The following is a 17,933-nucleotide window of genomic DNA, read 5'->3' as shown; positions in this document are numbered from 1 at the left end:
CCTGATGCACCCTCCAAATTTGGGTGAGGAGTTCCTCTTCTATATCTTCATGCTTCTCTAGATGATCCCCTTGTCGATTTTGGAGGAGAGTAATGCTGTTATGCATTCTTCGTTGGATCGTGGTATGGTGGAAGAACTTTGTATTGCGCTCGCCCTCCTTGAGCCAATGGATCCTCAATTTTTATCTCCAAAGTATCTCTGCCTGTCTTGCTCTTTCTGGGATCTACGTCTGTAGTTGACGTTCCTGTTCTGCTATGGTTTCAGATCTGCCTTCAGCTATGATTCTCTGCTGTAATTTTTGCATTGCTTGTTCAAGAGAGTGTTGCGCCTGAAAGATGTTAACGAAGGTAGAGCGATTCCACTGTTTTATTTTTTCCTTGAGATTTTTTAGCTTTTGTTGGAACTTGTACATTTTTGCACCTTCTGGTGGTGTGAAATTTTTCCATGTCTCTGTTATCAGGTTATTAAAATCTGGGTGATTCAGCCAAAAGGCTTCAAAGCGGAAGGGCCTGCGAACATTGTCTCCTGGTATTTGCCAGTGGAGCCTAATAGGCCAGTGGTCTGAGCCAGAGAGTTGCGGTATAGAGGCCAAGAGATCCCCACCAAGATGAATTGCGTTATCAGAGAGCAGAAATCTGTCTAACCGAGATGCAATTTGGTGGGAATTTGTACGTCTGTTGTTCCAAGTACAAAAGCCATTGCTGAATTCCATATCTATAAGCCTGTTATTAATGTAGTTTTTGAAGTGAGTTCTTTGGCAGTCCAGCTTGATCCTTCCTCTTCTTTTTTCCTCCAATCTTGTAATCATGTTGAAGTCCCCTCTGGTGATCCAAAGTGGGTGGGATCTTTCTGAGTTGATATGAGTTAAGGTGTCTAGTGTGTCTACTTTGTTTGTTGCCTCCTAGGGAAGATAGACATTGGTTAAATGTCCATGAACATTTGTCCTTGTTATATGAAACATGGCTTGAATAAAGTGCTTAGTGGCATGTATGTTGGTAAGTGTTATAACTCTTTCATCCCAAATGATGGTTAGCGCTCCTGAGGCTCCTATGGCATCAACTGCCACTTCTTTACTTCATGGGCACGCTTTGGCTAGGATCCGATCCAACGTTGTGGAATTACACTTGGTCTCCTGCAAGAAGAGAATTTGAGGCTTTTCCTGTTGTAGCATGTTCTTTATTAGTCGACCCTTTCCCGGGCTATTGAGCCCTCTAATGTTCCATGAGATGAGCTTCATGGTTCATGATTAGGAAGGGGATTATAATATTTGGTAAGCTTGGAGTATCTTCCAGATTCCACCAACATTTCCCCTATGTCAATGGTTCTCTGAAGATCTGTTTTCCTTTCTCGTTTCTTGTTGTCTTTGAAGATGTTTCTTCCATCCCACTAACTACTAGTTTGGACACCTAATGATCTTTTCTTCTATGCTCTTGAGAGAATTACTTCTAAGTTCTCTAGCTGTCGCTCAGGAATTTTGTCATATTCCTTTTTCTTACATGCCTGTTCAAGTCCCAGTATATCTAGATCTCTGATGTCGAAGCTCTCCGGTTCCTCTTCCATGTGTTGTACTGTTTCCTGCTCTGCCTCTGTATCATCTACTATCGTGAGCTGCATCTGAGTGCTATCTATCTCCATTCCCTGAGCAGTCTTTTTCTGCGGGTTGCAGGGAGAGGGCGGTTTGGTGTCCACGGGTTGCTTAGGAGTGGGGGTTTTCTTTGAGCTGGATGGAGTAAAATGGGCGGAAGTCTTAGGAATGGCTACAGGTTGTTCCTAATTTTCTAAAATAAGAACCTCCGGCTGGAGCAGGGTTTCAAAGATGTTGCTTGTTGAAGGCAAGGAGGTGCTGGTGACAGGTTTTCTGGCTGAGGTAGAGGGCTTTTTATGGGTCTTTTTGCGATTGGGGACATTTTTGAACCCGTTCAAGTCGGATTTGTCCATTGAAAGGGTGGTCGTGGATTTTATATTGGAGGGACAGTCTCAGAATAAATGGCCCAGGGCGTGGCATTTTCGACAGCGGAATGGTACATGCTCATAATCTATTGTTTGTAACCATTCATAATCATCATGGTAGAGGCTTACCGCATCCAGGAGAGCTTTGTTGAGGTGCATGTATACACAGATCCACACATAGGAGGTGTATCACTTCAGCTTTGTCTTCTCTGCCACTTTTATGAATTCCCCTAAACCATTCCTAATGTCTCGCAAAGAGTCCTCATCCCAATACTTCAGGGGGAAAGAGTAAAGGTGCAACCATACCAGGGGACAGCTCAGATCTTCTTTTGTCCGGGTTAAAGCGCTCGATCCATCCTCTTAGGTATAACCCTGCTGCTTTGAAGAAATATGGTCCTCCATCCAATACCCTGTTTCGTTCCTCAAAATAGTTGAAAATGGTGGTAAAGAAGCCCTTGGGCCCTAACTACAGAGTTATATGCCCCTTTGGCTTCCATTTGGCTGCAATCCAGCCATGCAACGCTTTCTCTGTTGGCCAAAGGCCTATGAACTTTCCTATCAAAGCATGATCCCTCATAAACTGGATCTGAGTGTTGATTCTCTGACTTGGGAGCTCGATTTTGGGTCTGTCCACTGCTACCAGCTTATAGGTGGTTGACGTCACTCTTGGTTCTTCATTTGTGTTGTTATTCATCAGCACATTTTCATTCTTAGTTGTTGTGTCTTCTGGAGGGACCTTCCTGACATTTTCAGTCTGTCGCAGGGCGTTTTCCGTATCAGCGGGGGGAGGCACCATGTCCTCCCCCTGAGGGGATTCCATTACGCGGGAGCTGTGCCTAAGTGTGTTGTAGATGCCTTATAGCTGGAGGTAAAAGGCGGAACAGTGCAGTCTGTGAAGGCTTGCCAGCTGCAGATCCACGTCAAACCCTAAGAGATTTCAAAAGCTCCACAGTTCTCCAACCACTCCTCGCTCCAGTTTCAGAAAAAGAAAGAATTAAGCTCATACATCCAAGTTTTTAAATCGTTAAGATTTATTTATTTATTTGCAAAGCTTCTATTAGTAATACATGGAGGGTTTTACATTTCTTAACCTAACTATTTGCACTTTTTTGGCATTTATTTTGGATTTTTATTCCCTGAGGTTCTTGTTGTTATGTTATATGACATTTATTATGTTATTTATAACACTATCATTTGCGCCAAAAGGGTGCAAATACATACTGATAAGTGAAAGTAAAGTGATGCTATCACTACTAGAAACAAAAATGTGGATGTGGAAGGCATGAGGAATCAGGAGGTTAAAGTACTGGTAAAATACAACTCATTTAAACTTAATAATAATAATAATAATAATAATAAATAAATAAATAAAACCTTCACATTCAATTTTTTCCATTCATAAATTTAAACATTTTATAATTTTGTGTCTATGTCTTTGCAAGCTCATTTAAACTTAATAAAATAAAATAAAATAAAAACCTCCCATTCAATTTTTCCTTTCATAATTTAATAATTCAATCTTTAATAATAAAATATACAAGATTTTTTTTAGATAACATTATTCTAATTTTCTTCATGTATATATATATATATATATATATATATATATATATATATATATATATATATGAAGCCCCAGCTCCCACTGTCCAAGTGGTCCATGCCTCACTCGATGAGGCTTTGAAGTTCTTTGAAAGTTCCCTAATCTGCCGATTCAATGGTTTTTGGCCACGGCTGACAGCTCTCCACAGTTTGATCTCGGAGGTATGGAAGCCTCTAATTCCTGATGCAATTAATATCTACCCTTTTCCTAGGGGTTTCTTTATAGTAGATTTTGAAAACCCTGAAAGCAAAAAGTGTATTCTAGATTCCGACCCTTGGTTTTGGGAAAAACAGGGCTATTCATGAGGCCATGGAACCCATCATTCAATCCCTCAACAACAATGATAACTTCAGCACCAGTTTGGGTGAGATTGCCAAACCTACCTTTGCATCTCTGGAATCTCTCTTCGCTAAAAGCCATTGGAAATGCAATTGGGAAATTTTACTGCAGGTGCCTCGAAACAGAGGAATATGCCAGAACCACCTATGCACGCATCTGTGTGGAAATGGACTTTAGCATCGGATTCCTAGCTAAAATACAACTAACAAGTAAAGACTATGTGTGGAACCAGAAACTCGATTATGAAAGTGTCCTCTTCAGATGTCGATCCTACTTTGAAATGGGCCACCTACCCAAAACTTGCCCAAAAGCCTCCCAGAAAAATTATGCTAGAAAAAATCACCACAGATCTACATGGTGGGAAGGAGCACAAAAGGAACACTACACTATTATCAAAGAGGAATACTCTCGAGAAAACTCTGAATCACAAGAAATCGAGCAAGAAAGAAACAACTCTCAAGACAAGTTGGGGGAAAGCCCCGCCCAAAAAAAAAGAGTGAACTCGACAACCCCTCAAGTTATGAGGATTCAAATACCGCACACAACAAATCTCCATTTAACAGCAAAACAGATCTCCTAGACCAAACTTTTTCTCCGACTATCTTCAAAGGGACAAACACAATAGATCGTGAAGTTAAGACACCAATGTCCCAAGAATCAGAGGAGATGAAGGAGATGCAAGATAAAGAAAGTTGGAAGACCTTAGAGAAAATAAAGAAAGCTACAACACCAATCTCGCCAAGAAGGACGAGGAGCCAGACAATTAGAAACGAAGAAAGAAAATTATGGGTCCGATAGACCAATTTGGTCTCAGTGGACAGTAACCATCATCATCGTCATCATCATCATCATAATCTTATTTTAAAGTCATGGTTAAGGCAAAGGTCAAATTGGTTGATAAGGTTCCATTCGCTGTGAGGAAAGAAACATGGCCCATCACAATTGTTTAATTGCTAAAGTTAAAAAAGTGCACATACTCTAGTCCTCTTGAGAGAAAACACATGCTCTTAATCATTAAACCCATATAAAATGAAATTTAATGAACTAGTGCAACCATATAAATTAAATGGTTGACACACACCAATAAGCATAAATATATGATACACATCAAATCATCCACTTCATGATACATTTCATGTTACTAGAATTAAAAAAATCATTAAAATTAACTAACTTATAACTTTACTTTAAATAATAATAATAATAATTAATATAAAAAGAATTAATATGTAAGTTAAACATAAATACATTTTAAAAAATATGTAACCAGATTCTTGATTAAGTAGATTACCATGAAGATTCCTAATTTGTAAATAGATTTTGTGACAATATCATGCGCTATGGCGAATCAATATCACATGTCCACAAAACCATAACTCATTTCATATGGTACTTGTTCATATGATGTTCTTTTTTAATTAATCAATTTAATTAAAAAGGAAAAAGGAGCATAATTACATTCGAAATAAATCTTACCCATTAATTTATGAATACCACTAAGAATATTTTAGAATATTATGTGGAGATTAAATCACTACTATCCACATAATAAATATGATAATTAAATTAAAATTTTCGAAGCCTTGTTTCGAAAATACATAAATTTGTCCACAGAATTATTAAATAAATAATATTTTAATTTAAATATATTATTAAATATTATCAAAGGCTAAACAAGAACCACTCTCATTGACCGCAATGTAAGTAGATCTCATGACGTAGTCATTATCTAATGCTTTTGACCATTTCTCTGCTTAGACTTCATCTACATTTAGCGTCCATATATAATCACAAACTACAACTATATGCCCTTCAAACCCAGTCACTTTAATAATATGTTGCACACGAATATAACATTTTAATAATAGTTCAGCTCCAAAACTCAATGGCCCTTCAATCGTGCTCCATTATCCTTGATCCCCATCAAAAGTAACTAAGCTAAAACGTTGCCCATCATGTACATCATTTATCGACTGGAATTTTCCATTTGAATATGCTCCTTCTCCTCGAGGTTGAATTACATTGACCACACGGAACTCCAATAGAGTCCATTTATTAGTGTTGGAATTGTACATCTCAACCAGTGATGTATCACTGTCTACTGTAGAATTTCTTCCCATGATGAGAGTACAAAATGTAGCGCAAATATCGAAAGCTAGAGAAATGAAATCGAATATTGTGTAATTATGTTCAGGACGTTCAAGCAGTTCTATCCAGGTTTTGGTCACATGATTGCATATGTAATTTTCATCTTTTCCACTGCAACAAACTAAACTGTTACATCCGGCCGCAATGGTAATAGGACTTGGAAGAAAATCCAGAGAGAGACTGTGAAATTTGTAGCTACTTAGTTTGCTAATCCATATATTTCTAAGGAAACAATAAGGTTGCATTTATTGAACAAGAAGAAAAGCAAGGGGTTGTAGAAACTGCTAAGGTAGACACTAGTCGTCTGAACTCTAATGAATTAAACATTTCACGCCACCTTTTACAAACTACACGAAACTTCATGATGCTTTTCCTGGGTACTCTTGCCAAAACTTGGAGAAATAAATCTTCTGTTAATCTCTTCACAGTCTCTTCTGCGATTTTCATCTTGCCACTCCCTTCCATTTTTGTCAAGACTACAAGCATTGCATTGAGAGATATTCTAAATCACATGGATGGAAAGATTCCAATATATATAAGCAAGGCCGTGAAAAAAATATGGCGTAGAAAATAATTAACTCAACTATGTATGATCTATCATTCATTTCATTTTGGATCTGTTTTATCGTATCTTCGACATCGAGCCAAGATTGTGTGTACTTATAGTGATTTAAAATATAGTTAAAATTGTACTTTTACAGCCATATCATATGGCGAAGTAAGTTTTATTTGAAAAGCTATAGAAACTATCACCAAGAAAATTCAATTTTAATTGACGAAAAGCACATGGGAAATTTAATCCTCTCTCAGTAATCATTTTGCGCACTAGTTAGTGTTTGAAGCAAAATTATTAGTTTGTGTGTTAACCATGATTTGCGCTGCACCAATATGAATAGCTCCATAACTCGTTGATATCATATGAAGATAATGGAAACCATTAAATATTGAGTTTATTACCATGAAATGCATATTTATTTACCATATCAAGCGAGGGTCTTGGTCATATAAATGCACAATTTTAAACTACTAAGATTTTCTTTTCATAATGCATCATAATTCTATCATATAATATGGTGATAATGGAAAGTATTAAATAATAACTTTATTACCATAATAACTTTATTACCCCCCACATATATATATATATATATATATATATATATATTGGTACATCTAAGATTTTATCTTCATCATAGATTGAAATGGTTAAGGCTTTTATTTATTTTCCCTCTTCATTATGGAGGTCAAAGCCATCTTCGTATAAATGTATTGTTTTAAATGACTACAATTTTCGCTTTGTTATACATCCATTATACATCCAGGTTTTCAAATTGTTATGATTTCTATTTATTTGCAAAAGTCCTCTTCATTATACATGGAGAGTCCAAGCTATTCTTCATCTTCAAGTATATGTACAGTTGCTAAATTTTATATATCTAGTGTAACACCCATGAGTATGGGATATTTGGCATTCACTTTTACGAACATTTATTTTCATTTTTACTTTTACTTGAGTTCATGAAACAATTTGGTATTAAGTTTAAAGACATTTTGCAAAGAATATAGGAAAAGAACATTGTGTTTATTTATTTTTAGTATGTTGTTAAATTCTGCTTAGTTAAGGAAAGACATGAAAAACTTGAAGGAGGATCTTGGCTTCCAGGTAGTTAAAGGAAAACGGCTAATCATTTCTTGGAGGAAAATAAAAATGAAAAAGTTTCTCTCAACTAGGGGGAGAGAGAGAGAGAAAGGATGACAAGACGCTATCAGAAAATAAAGTGGTCCTCCAGACCTGGTAGAAGGCAGTGAAAACCCTGAATAAGGTCATTTTGAACTGGACTAGAGTCATAAGGTCTTGTAATAGTTTCATCTTTAACTACTCCAGAAGGCAGGAGGATCGGGGGACGCCTGGACATGATTTCTAGACTCACTATTTGGGTGGACAACAATTCAATTTCCTTGTCCAATTCTATGACAAGCAAGATTAAATAGATAAGTATTAAGTTTTTGAATAAATTATTTCTCTATTTCATACACCACTGAAATTAATGATTTCTCTAATGTTCTACAGGAATAAGTAGAGATTATGTAATGTATGAAATTAGTATGTATTATGTTTTGGAAAGATAGATGAGGTTATAATTGTAAATAAGAGGGAGGGTTTCATATTAAACTTGTGGTAGCAGTGAGTAAACAATGCACTAGGAAAAGTAATATATTTTATGCACGGTAACAGTAGTAAGAATGACATCAAATTCAAAACACACTTCTTGGGTATATTTGTTTATAGAAAAATATAAAAGGAAACTAAGGATGGAAAGAATCCATAAATGATTAGACCAGTATGATAGAACTATATATTATAACCTATAAACAGTAAAAAAATATTTGCGAGTCTATCTACAAACAAATTCTACAATAGTATAAATTACCTATGTGGAATGGAATCGTATTTCCATAAGAAATTGATATACATTTATTTAATAGTGTCAAGTCTGGTTAGTTCAAAAGGACCACCGATAGGCATGACCCAGAATAGTCCAAACTGCTAGTTAAAGAAACTATTACCCAACACCACATGGGCATAGAAACAACCTTGCTTAGATGCGGATGTCTCTCTATCAGATGTGTGAGACTATTCAAAAGAAATAAGTATTAAACATTGTAGGGACGAAGACGAATAGAACCCAGAAATTGTAATCAACATTATAACTGAAACCCTAACATTAATATAGAATAATTCTAGGATTTTCTAAGTAATGATTGCCAATCACATTCTAACTATTAATGTTAAGAATTGATCATTTAAATTTGGTGGTCGAGCCAATGTAAGAAAAATAAAAACTGTGATGTTTTGATTACAAGAACCATGAGAATTACTGAACTACAACATTAATGATAATCGAGTTACAAATCGTAAACCCCAGTTGGGGCAACTTCTAGTATATTTTTGTCAGAACAATCGTAACCAAGAACCACAAGGAACGATGGTTCCTCTACCCTTCAACAAAAGACAAACAAAACCTCAACACGTAGGTTTGAGAAATATTAGAGTTCTTCAAGTGTAACATGGAATGGCAGTCGAGTAGGATGCTAGAGTATAAATCTAGTGATGCAGTGAAGGCCTTAATCTGTAAACATAAACAAAAACCAAAAACTATTACCTTAGGAGAAGTAATGCTCTCGAAAAGAAAGAAAATTGCATGTTGTGGTTGTAGAGAAAAAAAAATTTACCATGGAAAACTATATTACTCGTCAGCGACAAGATGAACTGGAGGAACCATAGCTTCTTAGTTCATAAACCCTATAAGTGTAGCCAGAAATACTAAGATTCTAATCTAGTTATATGACCAACTAATATAGATTTCCTTGGGGTTCTACACTATGGTGAAGAGAATTTTACCTAGGCACCTCCGTCGGACTTCCCTTAACCATTCTTAAAGGAAAACCAAAATTTTCCAAAGAGTTGTAGAGGCTTCTTGGAGAGACAAAAGGGTCAAATTACAAACCAAACAATGGATTGGGAAGGGTACCTTTACCCTAACTTCCATCCATAAAAGGAGAGCCGTCAGATTAGTGTATGAGAGATCCACAGTGGAGAAGTGACCATGCTTCAGATTGCTTGTTCTGGTTAGAAGCCTATCCCAAGGAAAGTTGTATGTTACCTTCGAGAATTTCGATAATGCAAAACCCCAAATGCATCAACGTATTTCATAACTTACAATCTAATGTTTTTCCAATCAGACAGTGTAACTCCGACATGAAAAATGGGTTAATTAAAATAGAGCCTTAGTTTATATATAGCTATTAATGGGTTACTATAAAAGAAATTAATGTTGTTATGTACACAACCTAGTAGACTGATAATGAAACCCAACCATACATCTGGTGCAGGTGCTAACCCAAAAGTATGGGTGCAATTAGAGGGGAACCACCAAAACCCCATTATAATGTTTATGGAAACAGTTGAACAATTGAGAACTAGGATGGCTAGTTTAAGAGCAGAAATTGAAAGATTAATGCGAGACTAGGAGCGAATGCTTAAGAGCTTATTAGATCATCAGAATCATAGAACCACAATACCCAGTTCTAGTAATGAGGACCAAAATAATGGAAAAAGGCAAGGAGGTGAAAACGTGCTAGAAGGAAGTCATATTTAGCATTCAAAACAAGATAAGGGTGGAAATGAAGAAGAATCTGACAATGTAAGAAACATAAAATTTAGTTAAGAGGGGAGTTTGGGAAGATAAAACCTCCAATCTTTGATGGAGAATTGGAGGAAGTTGTTGAAGTGTGGATAATTAACAATAACAAATATTTTTCATATTTTTTAGTATGATGATAATCAGAAGGAAAGATTAGCGATTTATCAGCTCCAGGGTAAGGCCATGCTATGGTGGGAAGAAGTTAGGGTTGTACATGCAATTGATGTACAAAAGGGTGAAATGGGAAGACTTTCAGATATATTTTAAAGAAAAATATTTGACTGAGCGATTTTATGACATCAAGGAAAAATAATTTCACAATTTGCGATTGGAACAACTTTCTATGGATGAGTTTGTGGCCAAATTTATGTCCCTCTTGAGATATGTACCTTACATTTTGGAGGAAATGGACAAAGTGTAGCGATTCATGAGTAGCCTACCAATTTTTATGAAGGAGGATTTGGAATTCAATAACCCCAAAACCATGCACGAATCTGTTATCAACAAATGAAGCAGAAGGGGAGAGTGGTAAGTCTTGGCTTAACAAAAATTCATCAAATAACTTTAAGAAACTAAAATGCACGAAAGGGGGAAATATCGAAAACATGCACAAGAATCATCTAAAAAAAGCCTTCAGAAGAGGGCAACGAAAATTTAAATCCCAGAGTGAATCAAAATAGATGGAGGTCTCCAGTAAGTCGGAATCCAACCAATTAAAAGAACACCTATTATAGTGTTGGGGCCATGGAGAGCCATATTATTATAAAAATTTCCCTCATTGGACAAGAAAAAAATTGCTTACTAACATTCAAGAGGCTTCAATAGTTGGGGAGGCGGAATATTAACCCACTATGATCGAACTGGAAGGTAAAATGTTTAATCATGTTGTCTCAATTATAATAGGCTAGAGAGCTTGTTTAAGTTATGTTAGCCCTAGAATTTTTGAGCAATGTCACTTGCAAACCAGTGAATTTAAGAATTCCTGGTTAGTATAACTATCTACTAGAGAAAAAATAAGAGTGGTAGCTAAAGTAGATAATTTCCCCATTAAAATAACATTCCATCCAATTGATATAGGGTTTAATGTGTTATCGTTGGGGTCTTATGACGTTCTTATAGTGATCGACTGGTTGGAGGACCGTTGGTCTGTAGTAAATTGCAAAAATAAAAACATTAGCTACCTTAACAAGGAAGGTGTTAGATAGGACCTGCAAGGAGTTAAAAGGCCTATGGTATTGTGACCCATCACTGCCTCTCAGATAGCCAAGTGCATTCGTAAAGGATGTCTCATATACACATTCCAAGTGGGATTTAGTAAATCCAAATATAAGTCGCCCCCCTTAAGAAACCTACTAGTAATTCTAGAGTTCACTGACGTGTTTCTAGAAGAAATACGAGGGTTAACTTGTAACAAAGATATTGATTTCATAATAGAATTAGTTCCAAGGGCTGCTGCGTCGGTGTCTTAGACTCCCTACCGAATGAGTATACCTGAGTTAACAGAGCTTAAAATGTAATTACAAGAATTATTTGATAAGGGTTATATTCGCCCAAGTGTGTCTCCTTTGGGAGCCCCTATTATATTTGTTAGGAAAAAGGATGGTATCTTAAGGTTATGTATAGACCATAGACATCTTAATAAACTGACTCTTAAAAAAAGTATCCTCTACCAAGGATCGATGACTTGTTCGATCAATTTAAGGGAGCTACAATGTTCTCGAAGATAGATTTACGGTCTCGATATCATCAAATAAAAGTGAAATAAGAAGATATTCTCAAAATAACATTTAGAACATGCTATGGTCATTATGAGTTTGTGGTTTTTCCCGTTGGGCTTAGCAACGCTCCAACCACTTTTATGAGTCTTATGAATGGAATATTCCTCTCTTATCTTGATACATTCATTCTAAATTTTATTGATGACATTATGATATATTCTAGAAATCTAGAGGTGTTAGTGTCAGTATCTGCATACTTCCATCAGGGATCAAAATTCACTCTTTGCATTGTCATTTTAGGGGTCCCATACTGAAAATTTTCACATCATTCCATTAGGTCATGTCAAAATGATCCACTGATGGTTGTCTTCTCTTCTGGAAGTTCAATTTCTCCCTCATAGAGTGTACTTGCTGACCCTCGTTCAGGTTGTCTTCAGTTATGGTTTCATGGTCAATTTGCAATCATGGTCCATTAGGTAATAGGGCATGTTTTCATTAGGTCTTAGGGTTTCATTTCCAAGGTCAAGAGCCTGATTTTAAATGTAAATAAAGGTCAGAAAGGGTATGAGGATAGCATGATGGCTGAAGGTCATAGCCACTGAATAATCATCTTTTAACATAATCTAATTTTCACCTCAAAAACATGTTTTTGAGGTGAAAACAGAGTATTTCGAGTTTATTTGTATTTCTTATGTAATTTTAAGTCACTATATGTAATAAATATTCCCAGTTACACCAAAAGAATCTCTCCTTGATGCATGATAAAGAAACACTGCAAAAATCAGTTCAATTTGAGCATTATCCACCTGCAAAGACCAAAGAAGAAAAGACATTAAAACAAAGTTTTGAGGAAGGACACGAAACTTTAGAAAGTGGGTTTTTCAAGTCAAAAATCAAAATATACTCCTATTTAAGCTCCCACATTTCATTTTCAAGATCATTATTCTCATTTTCCAAGCAAGGAGTCAAAAAGTGAGAAGAAGATGCAAGCTTGAGTGAGTTTTGGGTGAAGGAAGGTTTGCGCTGAGCTTCTGGAGGGTGGCGTTGCGCTTTTGGAGCAATGGTTGAGTGGCACTGCGCGTTAGCAAAGTGGTGATACACTACTAAGGCAAGCAAGTTGGTGTTGTATGTTGAAGGCTTGGCTTTGCGCATTAATACCGGCGCTATGCGTCTGGAAAATTTCCTCGGTGCAATTTTACACTGGCGTTGCGCTTCTAGGGTGGCGTTGCACATCTATGCACCGACACTGCACGTTGAGCAGGAAGGCTAGAAAAGCCTCAAGTATTCATACCAACCTCAAATTTCTCTCTCTTTCCATCATTGCAAGTAAGTTGACATCCCTCACTTCAGTTTTGGTTTTAATCAAACTTATAAGCATCATTTTCTGTGATAAACATGAAACTATAAAAATCTCCCTAGTGGTGCCTAAAGCCCTAAACCCTCATTGTTCATCCTATCACCTATCCCTATAGCTCTAAAATCTCCTATCCATTTTTCCCTATCCCTTATCCCTTTATCCCAATTTGATATCATTTCCATCGCTTTATCCCTCTTCCCCGAGGGAAATTTCTCAAACAAATGCAATCCCTCCCTCTCATTTCTTGCTCCCTCATTCATTTTCAACCCATAAAGTCATTTCCCATTCCCTCATTCCTAAAACACTTTCATTCATTCCCTCCATACAACCTCTAGCCTTGTAAGCATGGACACAGAGGACTAAGACTATGAGGAAGAGGCAAACACAGGCAGTGACACCTCAACAAATAGAGATAGGCAGCAGAGAAAACCACACAAGGGAGGAAGGATTATCAGAGAAGAGCCATCAAACATTAGAGAATTGCAGGCCTCTTAGTTGGCTATCACATGTTTCAGATATCATGTATGCTGTGAGTTCTGTGAGCAGGTAGAGAGAGTTCAACGTCACCCTCATCTCACTAGAATTTTTGTAGCTCATCTTCGGGACAACCAGGTGACTCTTGCTGGGGTGACATTCATAGTTTCACCATCCATCATTTCAGATGCCACCTGGCTTCCAAATGTAGGGGATAAGTGGTACAAGGTCCAAGACTTTGATGAACACTACTATGAGCCTTATATCAAACCCCAGTACAGAAATGACGTGAAGGGACTTTTTCCTTTCAGATTTCTTGAAGACAAATATGTCCCCATGATGAAAATCATCATGAAGTATTTCACTTGTGAGGGCGGATTTTCCAGGTTGTACACCTATCACATCAGGCTCCTCATTCATTTTACCACGGTGAGGATGTTAAACCTCCCTTACTTCTTGTTTGGGAATATTGAGAAGATGGCTCATTTTGTCCAGAAGAAGCCATACTCTTAGCAGATGAGCAATCCCTATCATTACTCCTTGATCAAGATCATTGTGCTTCATCATCTCAGTCTCCTCAACATCTCTTGGGAGACCTTTATTTCTCATTATATCTTCAAGGGTCCACAAATTCCTCCATCAGTGTCTCAAGAAGCAGGGGTACCTTCTAGTAGTGCCCAAATGAAAACAGATGAGGAAGGCGAGGAGACTAGAACTACTGAGGGGCACAAGGAGATTATTTGTCACTGATAGGTAGGTGTTTTATCCACGGGATGTGGAAGGGACCTTGCCTTCTTCATCAACCCATAGGAAAATGCTAGCTCCATAGGATGTGGGAGGGGCTTTGCCTTCTTCATCGACACAATAGGTACAGGTGCAATAGCTGCACAAAGGGAAGGAAAAGATGTTAGAGGAGAGTTGTGATCATGAGGAGGAAACAAAATTTTAATTGACTGAGCACGATGAGCTGGAGCAACGTTATACTCATCATGGAGTGGAAATCATTAACTTAGAGGCTCAATATGAAGAGACCATAAAAGACATCATCATACAAGAAAAGGTTGCTCAAGTACAAGCTTTGGCAGATAATTTGGAGAGGGCCAAATATGTCATCACATATTTGGAGCAAGAAAACAAGCAATTGAGTGACAAACAAGTCCTCATGGAGCTAGCAATGCTCAAGGTAAAACGACAAAGTGGCAAAGTGGCACAAGTCACTTTGACACCTGTTGAGAAGGATATTGAAGACATAGAGAGACTTGGCTTGAGAGAGTCAACTTTCACCTTGAGAAGCTGCTACAGAAGGCCAATAGATACAATCAGATGAGTATACACATGGCCTATCATTACCGGACCCGAAACAAGATTTGCAATATGAGGGTCAAGAAAATGAAAACTAGGCTAAGGTGGGCTTTGAAAGGAAAAAAGGAGGAGGATAGGCTTAGGATGGTTCAAAAGCTTTCTTGGCTCATCAGGACACTTGATGGTAGTGCTTCTCACCAATTTTGGCCAACTTTGGAGGAATTTTGTCATTCCAAAATTTTGAAATTTTATACACAGGAAAACTGCCTAGACGAGCAACGCCACCGGAACTATGCTTTCCCTAGGGGAACCCAATGACGAAATGGTTTGCATTTTTGGATTCAAATCAATGAGTACATGCACCCTAGCAATTTTCAAAGTTTTTGGGGCAGAACTAGTCCACCAAAAGGTCAAAAAACACCTTACAAATGACCTTTCTACCACTTTTTGTACACGCAAAAGCAGGCTTTGGAGAATCAAGTTTTGAGGTGCCAAATGAGCTTCAAATATAGAAATTACAGGTGCTTTGGAAATTATACTTTAATACATTTCCAATGAGCTATCATGGGCTCAATTTGGGTGCCAGGAAGGCCTCCAAAATGGACCTGAAAATGGCACTGCGTGTTGGGTCAGTGGCGCTGCGCGTAGGGCAGATTTTGCTCAAGATGCCTATTTTTCCAGTTTTTGACTATGATCATGGATTCTCTCTCATGGATGATTATTCACCACTCTAAATGATGACTTGGCATGTAATTATGATAGATAAATAGTAATAGACGGTAGATCCATTGCTTTAGGAGTCAGTTTGAGCTCAAATAAATTAGTTTTTCGCTTTTAGAGGCAAGTTGTTGATATTCATGTTTCTTGTTCAGTATTAGTTAGATTAGCTCCTCATCTTAGGATTCGACCCCTGAGGATGGGAGGAGGTTGAAATCATGTCTATATCTTCTTCTTCTTTCTCATTGTAAACGGTTGGACTCAGCTAGATGCTCAGACCTTGATTGTACACCTTTTGTAAGCAGTTTGGCAGGAGATTAATAAGAATTGCAGCTATTTTTATGGGATCCATGTGGTATGAGTTTTAGTAAAGTTTATTCTTATGTGATCATTTGTTAATGTGTTTTATGTATTCTGTTAATCATTTCATTGCTTCTAGTTGAATGTTTTTAAGTTTGATAGGCAGAATTCATTGCATCAGTGCTCTGCCTTGGGAAACCATTCACCATTTCATGTTTTCTGCAGTCTATGAAGGATCCATGCTTTTGACATGCTCTTCTTAGCTTCTCACCAGTCTAGAAAATCTCACCCCATCAAGCCCTTGAGTTCTGAAGCCTATTCCTACCTTGCCCCATTGAACACCATGCAATTTTGACCTAATTCCTTATACCTAAACTGTGTAGCTCCTCCCGATCCGGCAAAACCCCTTCAAAATCCAATCAAAACTTTGTGCTACTATACCTAGCCTAATATCCTTTACCTGATCTAGTCATCTTGGCTGAGATCCTTATGGAGAGAGCCCTCTCTTGGCCTAGTAGGGCTAGCTAGTTGGCTAAGCGTGGTTTGTGGTTACCCTGGCTTGCCTTCCTTCAGCCTAAGGTTCAATCCAAGTGATAACATAGTGGCGACCATACTGGGGAACGAAAGACTAATCACCCCAGTAATATCTTTCATTTGAATTCTTAAGCTTATGGATGATGAGTTTTAGAATTTACTAGGCTGAATTGGAAGGTTGTAAAGCAATATATATATAACTTTGAAATTTGAGCATACTGGCTTCGAGAAAGTACACTAGGGTCAATCCAGATCCAAACCCCACCCTAGTAGTGGATAATCCTAATCTGATTTCAAGAAGACTCAAAATACAAGAAACTTCAGTCAGTCCCACGCCTTCAATAAAAGTAGATTCTTGCCCTAACAAGTGGTTGTTTTTAGAGGACCTCCCATTTGATTTGTCGTTTGAGCTTTCCCTATTCAGAACCAGGTCTAAAAGTGCACTTGATGATATAGTTCTAGAGCTAGAGTTTATTGCTGATCTCAAAGTCCAAAAGGCAAACCGATCAATTGATGAGTATATCCTAAATTCCCCTCAATCATCCCTTACTACTGTTAAGATTCCTGAGCTTTCTGAACTGGTGTCCACTACCCTAAGTTCATCATTATTCCCTTCAACCTTTGAAATTCATTCCCAACCTCCATTTATACCTTCACTTCCCCATCAGCCTATCATTCCCCATCAATCCCCTATTCCTCCCAGTTCTCCATCAACTCATAGTAGCCATTCCTTGTTTTAAATCCACCTCGAGTTATGGCTGCCCAGTATGCCCCCCTTGCTTTACCTTAGAATCTTAGTGCCATGCCTGCTGATTATCAAACTAAGGTACCTTTCTTTGATGCCACTCAAACCATTACAACTCATCAACATGTTGATAGAATGAATGATTTCTTTGACCTCCATGAAGTAGAAATTGAAGATGTGTCGATGAGATTGTTTGTACAAAGCTTTGGAGGTGAAGTTCGAAAATGGTTCAGAGATTTACGAGTAGATTCTATCACCACTTTACCAATCCTCCACAGGCAATTCATGGATCAGTGGGAGGTGAAGAAGAATCCACTTCAGATTTTGTCCAAGTATGAGAACATCAAAAGAAAGACCAACAAGAGTGTGCGAGACTATTGTGTGAGGTTTAATGCAGTATACAATGCTATTCCAGCCAACATTAAAACACCAGAGGGATTGGATTTACTTAGGTTTCCAGACAGTTTCGATGTTGATATGGCATATCATTTGCGGGAACATGATCCTACCATACTAGAAGACATGCAAACGAATGCAGTGA

At 37.5% G+C, this 17,933-nt stretch overlaps 1 protein-coding gene across 1 annotated transcript; it reads right to left on the bottom strand.

Moving 5' to 3' along the window:
• Positions 1 to 223: 223 nt before the first annotated feature.
• Positions 224 to 712, bottom strand: LOC149209939 (uncharacterized). The gene has a single exon (XM_089398821.1). It carries the CDS (start codon positions 710 to 712, stop codon positions 224 to 226), a length of 489 nt encoding a protein of 162 aa, XP_089254947.1.
• Between the last annotated feature and the right edge of the window lie 17,221 nt (positions 713 to 17,933).

The sequence above is a fragment of the Pinus tabuliformis genome, chromosome 1_2 (genome assembly GCF_031772625.1).
Source record: "Pinus tabuliformis cultivar Carrire ecotype Pingquan chromosome 1_2, CPIR1, whole genome shotgun sequence".
NCBI lineage: Eukaryota > Viridiplantae > Streptophyta > Pinopsida > Pinales > Pinaceae > Pinus > Pinus tabuliformis.
This window is presented reverse-complemented; position numbering and strand designations above follow the sequence as displayed.

What these genes read in the sequence shown, in the direction of transcription:
- LOC149209939 (XM_089398821.1), bottom strand. Translation starts at nt 712, where the DNA reads ATGGAATTCAGCAATGGCTTTTGTACTTGGAACAACAGACGTACAAAT.